The sequence below is a fragment of the Zophobas morio genome, unplaced genomic scaffold (genome assembly GCF_036711695.1).
Source record: "Zophobas morio isolate AGI-343-1 ecotype UQ-CSIRO unplaced genomic scaffold, CSIRO_AGI_Zmor_V1 ptg000030l, whole genome shotgun sequence".
Taxonomy (NCBI): Eukaryota; Metazoa; Arthropoda; class Insecta; order Coleoptera; family Tenebrionidae; genus Zophobas; species Zophobas morio.
The window spans coordinates 15,642,726-15,661,495 of NW_026972135.1; the positions used below are offsets into that span (position 1 = coordinate 15,642,726).

General features: G+C 31.7%; 1 protein-coding gene across 1 annotated transcript; it reads right to left on the reverse strand.

Moving 5' to 3' along the window:
• Positions 1-3,440: 3,440 nt before the first annotated feature.
• On the reverse strand, positions 3,441-8,594 carry LOC135138399 (fatty acyl-CoA reductase 1-like). The gene is made up of 9 exons (XM_064068369.1): positions 8,463-8,594; positions 5,302-5,523; positions 4,996-5,247; positions 4,797-4,942; positions 4,616-4,725; positions 4,374-4,566; positions 4,089-4,322; positions 3,761-4,018; positions 3,441-3,706 (listed from the first exon to the last, which is right to left on the reverse strand). Exons 2-9 carry the CDS (start codon positions 5,515-5,517, stop codon positions 3,598-3,600), a joined length of 1,518 nt encoding a protein of 505 aa, XP_063924439.1. The 5' UTR covers positions 5,518-5,523; positions 8,463-8,594; the 3' UTR covers positions 3,441-3,597.
• Positions 8,595-18,770: the final 10,176 nt, after the last annotated feature.

Here is an 18,770-nt window from a genome sequence, read left to right on the forward strand (position 1 = left end):
CTGTCATTCTCATCCTTTCCTTGCAAGACCTCCTTACACCTTCACGTTGGTTCTTTGTGGACAGTTAAATGAGTTTACAAATTTGTTTATTTGACTAAATAGAAAATATTTAAGTAAACTTGATTTATTTATATTTTAGAGCGTTTTGTGCTGTGCCTCATCAATTTTTCAAGTCATGAGCCGCCCCTGACTCTTACAATGATGATTGAATCTTTATCTTCTATATTACTGGTCGTCATTTTGAGCAGTCCATCTGATGACCTGAAAAATGGGTCAAAATTATTTCAATCGATCTATTTATATCAATTTGGATTAGCTACCTTTTGTAGCAGAAATCTAAGTATTATCAGGTGCCTTTTGTAAAAATCTCTCTAGTTCTTCTTTTGTTAGAATCTTAGACCAGCGATTCTCAACCTTTTAGTCTTCACGACCCATTTACCAATAACAGTTTTTATCGCGCCCCCCCTCAAAAATTTGCTCAAAAATTTTGGAAGCAGAAAGCATGAAACCTAATAAACTTAAACGCCATTTGGAAACGCTTCATAGTGAATTTGTTATTAAACCTCGGCAAATTTTCGAATTAAAATTGAAATCATTTGAAAAGCAAAAAAAAAATCTTTGTAAATAAAAAAGCTTTACTTGGATCGTACAAAGTTTCATATAGCGATATGTAAAAAGCCGGCGAAGAACTTATTCTACCAGCTGCAACTGAAATTGTAAAAATTATGTTTGGAGATAATTTTACCAAACAATTGAAGTTTGTACCTCTATCAAATGAAACTGTTGCGCGTCGAATTGGTGATATAGCTAACGATGTACAGCATCAGCTTTTTGAGAAATTGCATGATAAATTATTTTCAATTTAGCTTGATTAGGCAACAGATAGCATTAAAGATGCGTTTGTTCGGTTTTGTCTGGTGCTCAGCAGTAGAAGAACTGCTTTTTTGCAAACCAACAGAACTCAAAGCAACAGCACTTACATTATTTGCTACTTTAAATGATTTTCTAAACGAAGGAAACATAGAATGGAAAAATTGCGTCGGAATATGCGGATGGTGCTCGTGCAATGTCTGGAAAATTCCAAAGTACCTATGCAAACACTTGTGAAACAAAAATCTCCACAGTGGGTGTGGACGCATTGCAGATCCATAGAGAAGCTTTGGCTTCCAAGGAAATGAGTCCTGGTTTAAATATTGTACTAACAACGGTTCTGACAGCAGTAAATTATATAAAAATGAGATCCTTAAAAATCAGAATATTTTCTGAACTTTACAAAGACATGGGTGCAGTACATTCATCGTAATTTTTTTATTGCGGGACAAGATGGTTATCACGTGGAAGATTTTCGCAACGTGTTTATGAGTTAAGAGAGGAAATTACCATTGATTTAGTAGACGAACACAGACCGTCGAGAAGTTTCGAGATTATTAATTTGTCATGAAATTGAGCTACTTGTTCGATATTTTCGAGAAATTAAATATTTTGAATCTTCAACTCCAAAGAGCAAACACACATATGTTGGATACTAGTGATAAAGTTACTGCTTTTTGTAGAAAATTGGAATAGTGGAACAGAAATGTAAAGCAAAAAACCTAGAAATGTTTCCAAAAGTGGATGAATGTGTTAAAACTTACAAGGTTGAGGAACAACTCATATGAAAGTTGTTTTTGTAACCACTGAAAATCATGCTGGCAAAGAATTTTACAAAGCACTTTTTTGCTGATGAGAATTTGCTAGCAGGTTACGAGTGGGTTAGGGATCCATTTCAAAACACTCCTGACGGCCTTTCAACTGCTGTAGAAGAAATGTTCATACACTTCCCGGCAAGCGGCGAAATCAAAAGACAATTTAGTAACAAGCCACTCTTTGAATTTTGGCCATGCTTGGATAATGAGTTCTCTGCGCTGAAAATAAGAGCGCTATGTATACTATTACCATTTTCAACATCGTACCTTTGTGAAACCGGATTTTCTACGATGGCTGCATTGAAGACAAAATATAGGTCTCGGTTGAATGTAGAGAAAGAACTTAGAGTGTCAATTTCTCAAATTAAACCGCGTTTCGAAAAGCTTTGTGCGGCTAAACAAGCTCAAGGGAGTCACTATTGCTGCATTTTTATTTAATTATTCAGAATGAATTTTATTTACTTTTTTAACAATATATTTAATTTTTTGTAGTAATATATTTATTATTTTTTTAAATATACTTTATTTTTTCTAAAAAATATATTTCTTTATTTGCTCGCGCCCCCCCTCTAATGTTGTCGCGCCCCCCTAGGGGGGCGCGCCCCACAGGTTGAGAATCGCTGTCTTAGACTTTTTTGGTCGGTACCCAATTGACTTGTTTTTCAAATATGGTATCAGTTTCGGAAATTTCGCTATATTTATATTTCCTTTAAGGTTCAGTGTACTTTTTAACATAGAATATATCGATCATAAAGGTACTACCTTTTTTATTTTATGCTCGAAGTATGCTAATAAAACAGATTCGAACACTTTTTGGATTTTCTTGGAACTGCACCACTCCGAATTCCGTATAAGCAAGTTCGTATTGTCTTACGGATTTGTGTGGCATCAATTGTGACATCGCACTTTGTGCCGCTTCGAAAACTTCTTGTGGTAACTCATTTTTTAATAAAACGTTATAAAACTGCAGTTCCAAAACGAGTTTTTGACACAACTGATTTTATTGTTTGCTACGTTGCTATGGATCGTCTTGATTAAAAATTTACTCAATTTGATTTATTGGAACTGTGCAGTTTTCAAAAAAAACGTTGTTTAATACTCGATTCGCAATCTAGAGTCGCAATTTAGAATCAAAAATAACTATTTCAGGCATATCAGTTACATCAACTATGTTATTAATTTCCATTTAAATTACCAAATGGGCTGGCATATCTGGAAGTAGGTCATCGACATACTACACCCCAACTAGACATCTGTAAGACAAAACTGCTGTGATAATTATGAATAAAACCAATATATGACCTGCATCTTATATTTAAAAATTACCGTACTGAAACATCATAAGTTCAAGAAAACAACAGAAATAATATTCCCCAGTCTGACCATTTACCTCAGCTCATTAGAATAATAATTTTCTCTCTACAAAATAAATAATAGGTATCATTAATCTGATTAAATTCAATTAGTTAATGTTATAATTTATGTTAATATTCTTTCAGTAATATGTAATATAATGATAATTTTACTAACTTATTTATCCGAGAGACCACGTAGTCCCAAAGAGGTTACAAATTTCACCGAGACAATAAATACCATTATGATACAATAATAATAATAATAATAAATTACAAATTAAGGGCAGTAGTATACTCGTAATACTAAACTAACATGAAATGTCACGCATATAAATAATAATTAAAGTGTACATCAGATAATAAAATCTTTACAACTTTTTTTATAATTGATTACCGGTAAAGATGTCCAAATCCTTATGTCTGTTACTAGTACTGTTGTAGATGGTAAACATATTATAAAGTGGTGAGCGAATTTTTATTGCTACTAACAGTCATACCTATTAAGGCCTGTAAACTGTATATTTACTGGAGTTAATATAAAACAAAAACTATAATCTTTACCAATTAAAATAAAAGCAAAAAATCGGCATAAATACATATTTGTACATGACATAAAACAGTCCAAATATGAATGCTATTTTACACACTTTATCGACTATCCGCATTCTGTAAAAAAAGTCATATAATTTTGGTAGTATATTATTGATTCATAGTATTTACCTTTCCATGTGTTTTTTTGCAGAAGGAATAGTGTCATCTGGTTCCTTCAAAATATATGTTCTTGCTGCATGTATACAGTTCCTAAAGTACTGGTGGTAGTCGATGTCCTCTCCATCCACTTTATAAACAGATTTTTCTCTAGGATTCAGAGTATTTATCGCTTTTAAAGTTCCGTCATTGTTAAAATCCCATTGCCTATTGGCATAGTACTCGAACACATCGTAACCTTTAGATATTCTTTTTTGCACTTTCATTAATCTGAAAACAAAAGCATTTTATTCCATTATATCCGTTCTAAGTTTTTTTTTATTTCGTTTTGCCCACTTACACTGACTTATATCCCAGTAAAACCAACAACCCATCCAAAACCACTGCTGGAATCCACTGAAACAGGAGAAACTCTAGATTGTGGTGCCACCGCCACTTCTTCATGGAGCCACCAGGGTACCATAACACTCCATTAAAAGGTAGATCATTACAAACAACGCTTCTACCTATATCTATGACTTGTTGATTCGTCACTTTGTGTTGGAATGAACTAGTAATATTAAAAATACGTTTCCTAAAATATAACAATTGAAAAGAGTGCGTCATGAATTTATGGGACACTTACTGATTCTGTAGATAAAAAAAAGTACAACAAAATAAAAAATTCGCTACTATATCGACAGGTACATAGTCAGCATAGGTTTCTTTTTGGCAGTACATAGTACGTAGCACTCCTTTCCCTGCCGCTATAAGAAGACCTGTAGGACCATTTATGTTATCAGTCCATCCAACTACAGGCTCCTTCCAAACAGGAACAACTAAATATATATATGAATTATTTTATCCCAAAAGTGATAGGCAACTTACTAACTGAAGGCCTTAGAATTATAACAGGTAGATTATCCATTTCATCCGTCACTAGCCCTTCAGCAAGGGCTTTAGTGAAAGCATAGGTATTAGGTATGTCCTTTAAAATTCTACAACATATAAGCTATCTTAAACTCTTTAATAACAACCAAACTCAAACATAAATTAGAAATTTACTAACTTATTTGTAATACATTCTAGCGTTTCTTGGTTCAACCACTCACAAGCTTTAATTACTTTATCTGGATCGGCTGGAGGAGGGTAGGTCTTTTCATACAAAATCCTTTCCTTCAAGTGACAGTAAGCTGTACTTAAATAAGCAAAAACCTGAAGACAAAAATTAGCCATTTTTTAAATTTATGCAGTTTTAGTACACATACAAGTAATCTTTTGCAAGCTTTAGCCAACTGCAACATTAATTTTGTACCCCTAGTGTTAAGAAACACCGCCTTTTGTAAAGTCTCATCAAATCTGATGCTAGCGGCACAATGGTAGATCATATCCACTTCTTTAGTTATTTTTTCCCTGTCTTCGGACGACAAACTTAAATCTCTAGTTTCCAAATTTGCAGAGACAGCTTCAACTTTTTGGAATATTTCTGGTCCGTTTTGTTTGTTTAGTAAACTGAATAGCTTAAAGAAAGAATTACGTACTAGATAGATATTTTTAATACGATTAACGCTTACAGGTCCAGCAAACACATCTTTCATTCTCTCGTTAGGGTTCTTGTCTTTTTTTGTTCTAACCATGACAAGTATTTTCTTAATTTCGGGACATGTTCGAAGTAGTTTTTCTAAAAAAACTTTTCCCACGAAGCCTGTAACTCCTGTTATTAATATAGTTTTGTGTGCAAATATTTCGGCTATTCTGTTCGGATAGTCTTCTATCGTTGTGTCTGCCATTTTACTCTATGAAAGAAATGTAAATAAAATAGTTTATTGTTTATGAGTTCTAGTTCGTCGAAAATACAATATTATAGAAAAAGTCGACACGTTTCGTCAACCACGTTGGTAGTCTAAAGCAAAATGTAGCCCCGCCCACCCGCCCTATCTCAATTGTGATGATTTTTTCTATTCGTCGTGAGCCAAGGGGACGGAGCTAACTGCAAAATCCTTATTTCTCTACGAAAAATTAAAAACATGTTGTTGAGTATCGTTTTGTTTAAAGAAGACTTTGTACATTAAGAAAAAAAATAAAGCCAAAGATTAGGCCCCACCTATCGCCACTCCAATCTCAAATCGCAATTGTGACGAATTTTTCGTTTTTCGTCACTTTAAACATATTTTAAGTTTTAAGAAGAAAAGCAAAATATAAGAAATTACCATGTAAGACATGTTTTTGTGTATCGTGTTATTCAAAGAATGCTATATATATTAAGAAAAAATTAAAGCCAAAGATTAAGCGCCACCCATACCTGCCCTGATCTATATCATATCTAATGAAGTTTTCATTCGTTGGCAGACCTAGGGGCAGAGCCTAATTGCAAAATCCATATTTTCTTACAAAAATTTACCATTTTAAACGTATTTTAAGTTTCTAAGAATAAAATAATTATCACAATTGAGATATGGTGGGTGGGCGGGCTTTATATTTTACCTTTTTTTCTTTATATGCATAGTATTCTTTAAACAACACGAGGCTCAAAAACATGTTTTTAATTTCTTGTAAATAAATAAGTATGTTGCAGTTAAGCTGAGCCCTCTTGGTTCAAGGCGAATGAAAAAAATCATCACAATTGCGACTGGGCGGGTGGGTGGGCTTACATTTTGCTTTGTTGTTGTAATACGTGTGGACTTTTTTTCACAACATCAAACTTAGAACATGTTAAAATGAAAAATTTGTATAAGGAAATATCGATTTTCCAATTAGTCTCCACCCCATAATTGCAAAACCCATATTTCCTTGCGCACCCACTGGTAATAGATTTATTATTTAATGGTGAATCTAAGCATTTACAAATAATTGCGAAATTCCCTGGCTGGAGAAACTTAATTGTTTTATTTCTCCCAAATTTAACAATACTATGTTGATTTAAGCATAAGTGTTTTATTTGTTTGCGAAAGGACCAAGAAAATTGTTTATTTATTACACCTGTAATTGGAATTCCCAATACATTATTGACAAATTTCACAAAAATCAGTTTGTTGAAATCAACGTTATGAAAGGTTCTTCTTGTGATTGGAGGTTAGTGCTCCTAATTAGAATTATTTAACAAATTATGACAGACGGAACATAAAACCAAATATACATTTAATGTATTAGTTCATTACTGTAATAAATTATATGCACCAGACACATTAAAATTCAATTTTATGTTTCTTTAGAATTAATATTAATGCAGTTATTTCTTTCACACAGAGTAGTCTTGGACTAATTTACGTGGGCATCCCGAATATTATTTTACAATTAGAAGAGAGTGGCTTCTTTTCGATTAGTTATAACAAGTGTTGAAATATTCAATTTCAAATTTAATGGACGGGATAACCCATTGCCTTAGAGATACAGCGAAGTATACCGGGTTTCCCATTACACATTCAACAGAAAACATACCCCTTTCATATTAACTGCATTCAAAATAAACAAAGACATTGTCATTTTTTTATTATAATTATGGATTGAAAAAGTGAATGAATTGAACTTTTATTGAGCATTTTTTATTTGAACTTGAACATCAGCAACAATAACTGTCGCAATTTGTTTAAAAAATTCCATTTATAATTAATTTAATGCTAATAGTAATTAGAGACGGACAAAAGCATTTGTACATTCTAAACTACTGGGTATATCAAATTAAAACTTGTACGATATATTTTTTTAATGTTTTAGTTTTCAATTAAATGAACCATAAAAATATTGTTGTAAAATTTTATGTGTATTTTTGGAATGTCGTGCAGTTGCTAAAACGCTAACTCTAATTTGTCCTGAGCATTTGATAGCATCACCTTAAAATTGTGGTTTATGAATCCAGCTTGATTTTTATTTCCCGAGGAAAAGCAAAAGAATAGCATTCTTCTAACTTTCATGTTTTCTCAACGTTCCATAACCGCTGAAGTATGAAAAAATGGTTTCCCGTTTCCGTTTGTTTGTCCTCGATTTTCTTCATATTTTATATATACAGGGTTAGTAAAAAATCCCGGAACGATTGAATAACTTTGTTATTTGAAAGGTTTTTTTTGGAAATTTTGTGTGGATATATACTTAGTTAAACTTGATTGCAGTATTTTTCTTTTTTTATCGCTTTTGGTTTGACACACAAGGCAACTACAGAATAATAAACTAATTTCAGAAATTATCAACATGTTCAATTCTACTGATACAAAAAATACAAAAAAATTCACAAAAAAACACCTAATAATGAACGATTTTCATTCAATTTTATAAAATAACAATTTTATAATTGTGCTTTGTGGATCCCTTCGACATCCAATTTTCTCAAAAAAATCAATTGTAAAACGACTTTTTGTACTACAGGGCCGCAGTAGTTGTCTTTTTTATTTAACACCTGTTTTAAGTGTAACTTTCATTTTAATTTTACACGCATTTGAATTAATTGTTATATCTACCATTGGATTCAAAATATGTAAATTTGTTTGACAAAATTGTTAAACGCTGTCATTTTTTTAAGTATTTAAAATACTATTAATTGTTTTGCAGAACGATGAACTTTTTTTTTCGAAGCAAATTAAAATTGTTAGTAATGGATTTGAAAATCTCAATAAACAATACAGTACAATTTTAAGTAGATATTTTAAAATTGGAATTTAAACATGCCAGGATATATATTATATATATTTATTTTTTATTTTTAATGACGATAATTTAATACATAAAAATATCAAAAACATACCTTCAATGTAGAACTTCACGTTCTTAATTTGTTCAAACACACCAAAACAAGTAATTACCCTCACCGTCCGCACAGTGAAGTTTAAATATCCATCAGCTTCGATGAACACCTAAATTCACTATGACCACTTTCTTTGAGCCACGGATAATTAGTGGGGACTTACCGTAATTTTTTTGTCTAATATGTCCGCGAATAGGTCTACTTTTTGCGTGCTTTGTGGGTTTCTTTCCACTCGGAAAAAACTTTTTCCTTACGCATTTGATTGCGTGGTTAACCTTGAAACAGTGTAAGAAACGATGAAAAATGTTAAGATGAAAATAACAACAAATTTAATAACTATATTTTTAATGAACTGTCGTCAACGTTACTGTTTTCTTATTTCATTGTTTCATGCTATGTTAATGCAACGTTTATTCTAAATTACAACAACGTAGTGCGCTATTGTTGTCTGAAAATGTTCTGGAAAATAATGCTAGTATTAAAAAGTATTTTTATGCATATACTTTACAATTCAAATTTCGTATAACATAAAAAAAATATGTAACTCAAGGAAGACAAAACAACCTGTTTAAAGTTGACAAATTAAATAATATAAGCATGTTTACATAAAAAGATTTCTACATTTAGCGTTATTATAAGTATCACTGAAGAAGAATTGATTTCTTTTTTAGCACTTCAAACAATTGCATACCTATGATGACACAACTCAAACAAAGTTATGGAGATGTTGGGCGATGCTGCAATAACACTAAAGAAAATTGGTGTAATCAAAATGAATGTTCCTACCGCAGTCCAAATTTGGCAAATTTGCTATAAGTATATTCATATTTTCAAAAAAAGAAAAAAGTTTTATAAACTACGATAAAAAGTTGTTTATCAAATTTTGAATCGTTCTTAAAAATGTTATCTAATATTTACATAAGGCAGTGACACACATTTTAATGATTTCCACAAAATCTTTTCCTTTAATCTAATATACTTACCAAGATATCACTTGTTAAAGGTCCAACGGGAAGTGACCCTAGGCTTTCATTTGTGTCTACAACCAAACCGACGGAAATGTTCCTTTTAATTTTGTAAACATAAGGAAACAAAGAGTGGAAAGTTTGTCTCTTACATGAGCATTTTACTGGTTACATGAATAATTATCATCGAATAACAAAATGAACTACACATCGAAATGTTTCACTTGTCTTCTTAATTGTCTTTTTAACTATCCATTCTTCTTTAAATGCGTGGTAAGTCTGGAAATTTCTAAACGGTAGTGTGTATTCACAAAAGTGAAATTTACGCCCCCAATGATAAAACCCACAACACATATTCGACACGGTATTTTCATGACTGATTTTATAAAAAAAATAATAGGAGTAATAATTATAATGAAATATACCCATGCAAATAATGAGATTTCGATTTAATTTATTTTAATCCTAGTTTTCTGTTGTAGGTACTTGTACTTAGAGTGGCTAATCACTCCTTATCACTCATTATTTAACAGGAAGTTTGTTTCAGATTCACGATAGAACAAAATTAGTCCCGTGTTAAAGCATCCTCTATCAGACTGGTCAATTAATTCTAAATACTTTCACTTCTGATTTATGCTTGTTTGAAACATTATCGTACCGAGATAGTTTTGTTACAGTTTCAGTTTTCTGAAAACACAAAAAACTTTTTCGGAACGTGTTAACACTGCTTGATTAAAATTATATGTTTGAGGGAGGAGTAAATTCTTTTATATAATAAAAGTTCAGACAACGTTTTCAATTATATTAAGGCTCGAATTGTATGTAAAATGCATATTCCTTAAAATGCGGCATATTCAGAAAAAAGATATTTTCTGAACATAATTTGTTCATTAAATTTTTCATAACCCGATTAAAATTATCTTAATTTTTCATTATTTAACTCTTTATGTAGCATCCTTCTAGCAATTACTCATTCCCAGTACTTTCGGAGATTATCTGTCTAATAAAAAGCCGTGACGGGAGACAGACAGACAGACAGGCCGAAAAGGGGGTCATGAAACGTCGAGAAAACGGAAAAATAGAGAGTCGGCCGGCGAACTCTATAGTAAACGTTTAATTTCGTAGACAAAGGTAAAAAGTGTAATCATTTAGTTTCTTACACTGTTACTGATATTACTTATCTATATTTGGTTTATTGTACCTATAGAACTTATCAAAAATAACACTCCGCCAAATCAAATTTTTTAACGTTTTAAAGCAACGGGATTTGTTGAATTATACGTATGGAACGTGGGAAGTCGTATCGAAATAACCTTCGACCACTTATTTTGTTAAAAGTACGAGTACATATAGAGATTTTTTTCCAACTGATTTAACGCTGTCATTATCAGCATAAACATAAATCTACTACACCTATAAAAAGAATTTATTAGTAGTTCTTTTGTAGAATTGTCTTTCCAAGCTCATCGATTTTTCTTTTCATTAAAAATTAATTAATTAATGCAGCTGCAACTCTGATGGTCATTTCTCTGCTTAGACTTAAACGGAGCCCGTAAAACTTAATATGGGCTCTAAAACAATAAAACATTTTCCAGAAACTGTGCTTACTATAATAAGTTTCCTGGGTTTTTGGCCTAGAAATGACGAATACGTAACAGTTTTGCACACTCTGCAAGTTGCTCTGTTTTTCACTTTTTGTCAAGGGTGGATATTTCTAGGAGCTATGTTATACTTATTTGCAAACTACAGTGAGTTTGACATAACAGTATTAAGCGTATCCATAACATTAACTTTCAGATAATCCGAGAATTGAAGTTACCGATAGTGTTCTTGTATTATTTACAGGATTATTCTTTATTTATGGATTTGCAATGTACTTTACAAAAGTTAATAGAATCATTGACTTTCTCAAAGATGTGGATAATGTTGATAAATTTGAAGAGCCCGGAGGTCTACAGGCGTTTAAAAGAAAACATAACAACATAGTGAAATTTTTGACTGGATACGTCGTTGTTGCTATCTTGATATATGCGGTAGCAAGTTATTTAGACGGAAAAAGTTGTGAAAAACGAAACAGAGAAAATCATAAAAGCAATATTTGCGGGCTTGTGGTACCTTTGTGGGCTCCTGTTGATATGGATAGTTATGGAAAAAATGTTGTTTTTATATTAGAGGTGTTCACATATTGGATTATATTACTATCGGCTCTTACATTAACTTATTTTTTCGTTGTATGTTATGATACGCTCGTTGTCAGATTGAAACATTTGAAACACAATTTAGAAGGCATTCCTGAATTAACGAAGAAAATGCGAACAGAAACATTGATACGGTGTATCAAATATCATATCAAAATTATAAGGTAGGTTTTATCTGCTCAGTTAGGTAACTCCAGGTTTTTATTACCTTTAGTACTTTCGTAACGTTTCCATTAGGTTTTTTATATCATTTTTACTGATAAACATTAAAGAATGGTTATAGGTAGCATTGTCCATAACTATGCGCCAAATCTAGCAGCAACTAAGTAATTTTGAAACCAACTTTCAAATAATATTTAGTTCGTATCTTCAAGGTGGTCTACCAAAAATTTACTTAGATTTTTTGCTGAAAGCAAAAATCCACTTTGCACCCAACTTTTGTTGTTAAATAATAATTATTTTCCTGTTAGAGAAAATGTTGAAGATCGGTCCTTGAGTCCTTTTCTAATTACGTCATGAATGTCGTACCAAGTCTCATCTACGTATATTAAGTATGTAATAAGTTTCTTAATTTCTGAGACTCATTCATGACGAAGTTATACTTCAATTGAAGGCTTCCCATAATCGTGACTCCCTGGTTTTGTTAATTCACTTTTTTTTCGGTTAAGTAGAGTTTGGTCACTTTGTTGTACTCAAAATGCATAAATGTAATAAATTCTGGGAATACTTATTTACAATAGTGAATTTGACAATAATTGTTATGGATCGAGTAAAATTATGAAAATATATTTTTCTGAGAAAACTTATAATATTATACACTGAAAACAGATAATTGCAATACTGTGCATGATGCGTTGAATGTTTTTGCGTGATATTAATAACATTCTTGTCCAACTGAGGAACTTTCTTTGGTTTCAGTTTAACACAACAATGCAACGATTGCTTTGGAGATATAAATAAAGTTCACTTTTCTTTGTCATCTATAATACTGGGCATTTTGAACAATCAGACTATAACGGTAAATATTAAAAAAAAACTAAACCAATTTCTGGACATATGTAAATATACAGTCGACCAAACACATTTTTTTGATCTCACTTTGTATAATTCATTATAGGAACACCAATTGAAAGTAGCATTACATCTTCTAGGTTGGATAGCTACACTCTATTTGTTATGTAACATTGGACAACATTTAATAAACGAGGTGTTGTATAAACAGTAACCCTTTATTGTGTATAATAATTTATCTTTTTCAGAGTACAGCTATTTCTAGAACCCTGTATTTTCTGAACTGGTATGACTATGATTCAGAGCAAAACTTCTATCTAAGAATGATGATGATGAGAGCCCAACAGCCCTTGAGTATATCGACCGGAATCTTTTACTCTTATTCAATGGAAATGTTTTCAATGGTACGTATCTAATTGTAAGTAAAGTAATACGGCACTGCTTTTAGACCATAAATAGCAATTTATGTTATATTATTCACAATATTTTACATTATTACATGAAATCTGACTTACTTCGTCACTCATTGCCACATGCAATAATTATTCATTGCATTCAGAAATCTACCTTACCGACCGAATTGCGCGTTAGATTCAATAAGAGTGAGGATACTTAATCCTTATCCTTACATCTCCCCTCCTAAGATAAAAATTTTGGTACAAGAGTTTTGGTACAAATTATAATATACAGGGTGCCGCATCCAAGTCTGGATATAGCGAATTAACATGGGAATTGGTTTATATTTTATAATATCTCCCCAGATCACTTTAAAGCTATTATTGAGTGATGCTTTTGGGGAGGTCGAAGAGGGCTATCGGCCAGTATTTTTTTCAAATCGTTGCATCGCGCTCATTCACTGTAAAAAGGTTTTAAAAATCGTATTTTGAAATTCGCGCCCGATCCGAATTGTCGCGAAGTATTCCGTCGTACTGTCGAAGTTCGGCGATCGCGTCTTTTCATTACCCATGCAAAATTCAAATGTCAAAGTGAAATTAGAAATTATTCTCATCAGAAATCAACGAACAAGTCAAACTGAATTATTTTATCCAGTGTGATGATTTATTGCAGGTCAATTTAAACGGAATAAATGCACAAACTGCACAAAATATTTTATTAGGTTATGCTATGTTCTACTGCGATTAGATGAAAAAGCGGGGGACTGCATGTTCTTCAACGGTTAATTTAATTAGTAGGTAATTTCACCTTTTTTTTTTGGAATCACTAAAGATTGGAAGTCAATTGATTTTACATTCGTTAAGCAAGGATGGATTTTTTGATGATCTACTAGAAGGTGTAAGTATTTTTTAGTGGATCGTGAACCACCAAATCCACCGAATGTATCTATGGAAACCACTTCAAGGGGGTTTTTGCGGGACCGAGATGTAACATTAGACCAATTTTACTATGTCTTCTTGATTTATTTTGTATGCAAATTTCGCAAATTTTACAAGCTTTTTCAATATTTTTTGATATATCTTCTGCCGTATAGTAAGGTAGTATTTTGCTTTGCATTTGTTTTATGCCTATGTGGCACAATTCCTTATGGATACTATTTTTACAAAACTCTTCTGATACTTAATACAATTTTCTTCTTCTTCCTTTCTTTTCTATAATATAGATTATCTTCAAATATTAGATTATTTTTATTATTTGTTAAATTTTCGTTACCCTCTTGGTCTTGTATGATATCCTCTACTTTTATTAGATTGACAATTTTTAATTTAACTTCTTCATCTTCTTGAGGCCCCAATACTGGGTTTCTGCTTAAGCAGTCTGCTTCCAAGTTATCTCTGCCTGAGCACTGTATTATTTCCATATCATATTGTGATAAGTAGAAAGTGAGATCCCCTAATTCTTCGTCCGTTCTAGCTTTAATATTCATTTTTTCTAGCGGCTTATGATCCGAAAACACTTTGAAGAGTTTTTCTATGACCAAGTGTTGCCAATACTGTACTGCGTCTTTTATTGCTAGGCATTCTAGGTAAATAGCTTTCTTTCTTTTCTGAGATTCATTAAGTTTCTTGGAGAAGTATGCAACTGGTTTTTCTATTTCCGAATTATTATTTAGTTGTGGCTGTTTCATCACTAGACAGCGGATTTCTGTCGGGCTACGTCACGATTTTAGTGGGGACGCGCTGCATCGCCGGGACTCAGTAGCGGGTGATAGGTAATCACTGAATTTAATTGTCACTTGATTCCATAAATACAATTAACGATTTATTAATCAAACGGCTAACTAAATGAGAACTGGAATTAACAGCAGAGTGCAACGAAGCAGCGTTATTCTAATCTCAAATAAACGAAGTGCAGCCGGTAACTGCAATGAATTCCCATCCCGTACGAGCCGTACCGAGTTTGGCCTTGTCTAGCCCGACAGAAATCCGCTCTCTATTCATCACAGCTGTTGTACCTTGTAAGCTTGCATCTGTGTAAATGTATATTGGTAATTCCGGATCAAAAATAGCAAAGACCGGCTGCTGGCAGAGGAAATTCTTCATATATTCAAAGGCTTTTTGACATTCTGTAGGCCACGTGAATTTTTGATCTTTTCTTAATAAATTATGTAGTGGTTCCAGAATAATAGAAATTTTCGCTACATTTTCATTATAAAAATTTATATTCCCCAAGAATTGTCGAACATTTTTCTGATTTCTTGGAACCGAAAAATTTCGTATTCAAATCAAATTATCCGTTAGGGGAGAAATTGAATTGTATCCTATTACATGTCCTAAATATTGTACGGAATCCAAGGCAAAGGTACACTTAGATAGTTTTAATCGGAAACCTTCATTCATTATTATTGCTTGTAGTAATTGCGACAAATGATTAATGTGTTCTTCGAAGGTTTTTGAAAAAATCAGTATGTCGTCGATATAGTTGACTGCAAAATCTGATAATTTATGTTTTCTTATTATGTTACTTAATGTTGTTTGAAATATAGCTGGTGACGTTTTTAGTCCAAATGGTAGACAGGTCCATAGAAAGTGACCTTCTTAGGTTACAAATCCAGTTTTTCGTCTGTCTTCTACCCTTAAAGGAATGGACCAAAACGCTGAGTTTATGTCAAGTTTCGAAAAGTATCTGCAATTTCTTGTTTTTATTACTAGATCTTCGATTAATGGAAAAAGTTGTGATTGGGGAACTATTATCTTATTCAGGTCTCTGAAATCTATACATAATCTTGATTTTTTTGTTTTCATCTTTTTCATAAGCTAGTGTTACTGAGGCTGCAAAAGGGCTGTATGATTCTTCGATTAAATCTCTTTTGAGTAGTTTAGAAATTTGTTCCTCTATTTCCTTTTTGTCTTCAATTGTGCATCTATATGGTCTCTTACTGCAATATTTATCTTCTATGAGATCTATTCTGGCTTCGTAATCCTTTACTGTCCCTATATCGTATTTGTCTTTTGCAAATATATTTTTGTATTTCTCTATAAGATTTTTTATCATTTTTTCTTCATGATGGTTCAAGTGATTTGTCAAGATTTCAAAGTTTTCTTGATCTACATGTTCATTGAAGTTTATTTTATATCTTGTTTTTCTTCGAAATCATTAGTTTTCTGTTTTATTTCCAGTTTTTCATTTTGTATCAGTTTGAATTTTTTTATACAATCTAAACCAACTATGTTTAAAATTTTCATTATTTATTATGAATACATCTATCTTTTCTTCTATATTTAATATTTTTACTTTTATTTTACTCCATCTGATTTATGTACATCATTAATTGTCTTCAAGTTAATCTTTTGCATCATATTGTCCTTTCTTGGTTTCAAACGTATTAGTTTTGAATTTATCAATGAGACATTTGAGCCTGCGTCATAAATAGCAGATACTTCTAAGATGTCGTTTAGTTTTACCTTGAGACTAATTAATGGTGAAACTATTAGTTTTTTGGATCATTACTCACTTCTACTTGTAATATATGTAGAATTGTTTACGTGTTTTGTTTTTCCTTCACCGTTTTTTCTATCTTTGAACCAACATTCGGTTTCAGGATGAAATCTAATACCTTTGTTTTTATTTTTACAGATTTCACAAGGTATCTTTTAGCTTTTGTCTTTGTTATTGACTCTATATTTTTTTGTTTTTAAATTTTTCTTGGAAGCTAAATGTTCCAATTTACCTAATTCATTATATAGGTCTTCAGTTTTCTTTAGTTTCTCTCTGTCAATTCTATCAGCTATGAAATTTGGCAAGCCAATAGCGATGAAATCTATTAGTGTTCCATCATCAATTGACTTTTTTACTTCTAATAAAAGTTTTTCTTTTTTTAGCGCGTAATCAAGCATGGAGCCGGTTTGATATTTAAATGACATTTCATATGTTATTGAAGACCAACCTTTACTAGAAAATGTATCAAAAGTTTTTTTTTTCCAATCTTCCCATTCTGCATTAATAGTAAATTTCAAGAGTGTATTGCTGTAGCAATCGGTAGCACCTTTGTCCATGAGTGATTTTAAAATTTCGATTTTTTTCTCATTTTGTATTATATTGAATCTTTCAAATTCTTTTTCAAAACTACTTATCCATTGATTCGCGTTTGAATTTTTTCCATTAAATTTTTCAATGATAAATTCTTTTGCTATTTGGCCTATATTTATTCCTGTTGATTGTTCATTAGTTTTTTTAAGTAATTGTTCTCATAACTGAATCAGTGGTTGTTCTGAAGTATTTTCCTTACCATTAGTATTATTTTGCTTTTTCAATTTTTTCTTCTAAGTATTCGTCATTAACTTGTAAATTGTTACCTTCATCCAAATATGCTGCTCTTAAATCATTGGTGAGAGGAATTCAAATATTCCTTAGTTGGCCTCTTTGAGTCAATGACTTTTTTATCTTAGTAAATGCTGCGGCTCATGTGCATCCAAATAGTTATCTGGAACGATCTGGGATACTAAGTACTTTGAAAGTGAAAAGCAGCTTTTCCATTGTGAGTTCCAACGAGAATGTTGTTTTGTAATGTGAGGTTATTTCCGTTTTTCCTTCTTATCTTTAAAAGGGAATAAAACTTGAATTGTTTCTCTGTAAACAACAAAGAAACAACATTCAATGTTATTATTCACAATATTTAATGCAATAATTAATCATCGCATCATCTACCTTACCGACCTAATTGCGCGTTAGATTCAACAAGAGTGAGGATACTTAATCCTTATCCTTACATGTACATACTTAACTATATATATTTGTGATTATTTGCAGATATTACGAGCCTCATATACCTACATGACAGTCATTGCTAATCTTCGGTACGTCATCGGTGAAAATTAATTACTTGGAATAGGTATATGAACACTGTAAGTTTACAATTTGACAGCTTTTAGCACTGCTACTAATAATAAGTAAATAATAATAAATTTATAAATAGTATTTTCGTGTCGTACTTAACCAAAAAATTATGGTCGTTCAAAAAATAAGTTTTTGGAATACTAAACGAACTTGCACTTAAATAAATATTTGATGTTATAGGTATAATACATATAGTTATGTATAAAAAGTAATTAAAAAGTCTGCTGTTCTTTGGTATGCACTATGTGTACAACATGATTATAAAACATATTTCATCAAGTTGCTTATGAAATTGTGTAAACTTTGCCGCTTCGTTGTGATGACAAGCATTATCATTGCTGTCTTACAGCCAACAATTCAGGGCATATGGTATTACTTATCTCATGGAAGTGGCAAATGTTTATTTAAAATGCGGTGATGGTAACAGATTTTCCAAAGCTGACTTGATGTACGATATTTTATAATCATCTTGTATGATTTTAGCAATACATATGTAAACATTAGTTAAAAATTAACAAACACTTACTTAGTATTAGGATGCACCTAAAGAGTAAGATTATTTCCATTTCTGAACCAGCTTTTATAAGTATGCATACAACGATCGTCTTGTATTTGGCCAGTTCTCACAAATCAATAAATAAAATAACAACAAATATGGTAGGAATAAAACGTATTTTCTGTAAGTCATCTTACTCATTCAAAGTACACTCCACGTTATTATTATTTTTAATCTAGAATTGTCTTACATAGTTATCGTTATCTCAAGTTTGTTACCTTTATATAGCATCTTTCGTTATTGTTTATTTTCAAAACCAAAAATCTTGCTAATAATTTCTTTTCAT

Bases quoted from the DNA above. Each gene is read 5' to 3' on its own strand.
- LOC135138399 (XM_064068369.1), bottom strand. From the start codon at position 5,517: ATGGCAGACACAACGATAGAAGACTATCCGAACAGAATAGCCGAAATA. The intron at 5,248-5,301 runs GTAAGCGTTAAT...TCTTTCTTTAAG, and splicing joins AAGATGTGTTTGCTGGACCT to CTATTCAGTTTACTAAACAA. The intron at 4,323-4,373 runs GTAAGTGTCCCA...GTTATATTTTAG, and splicing joins TTTTTTTATCTACAGAATCA to GAAACGTATTTTTAATATTA.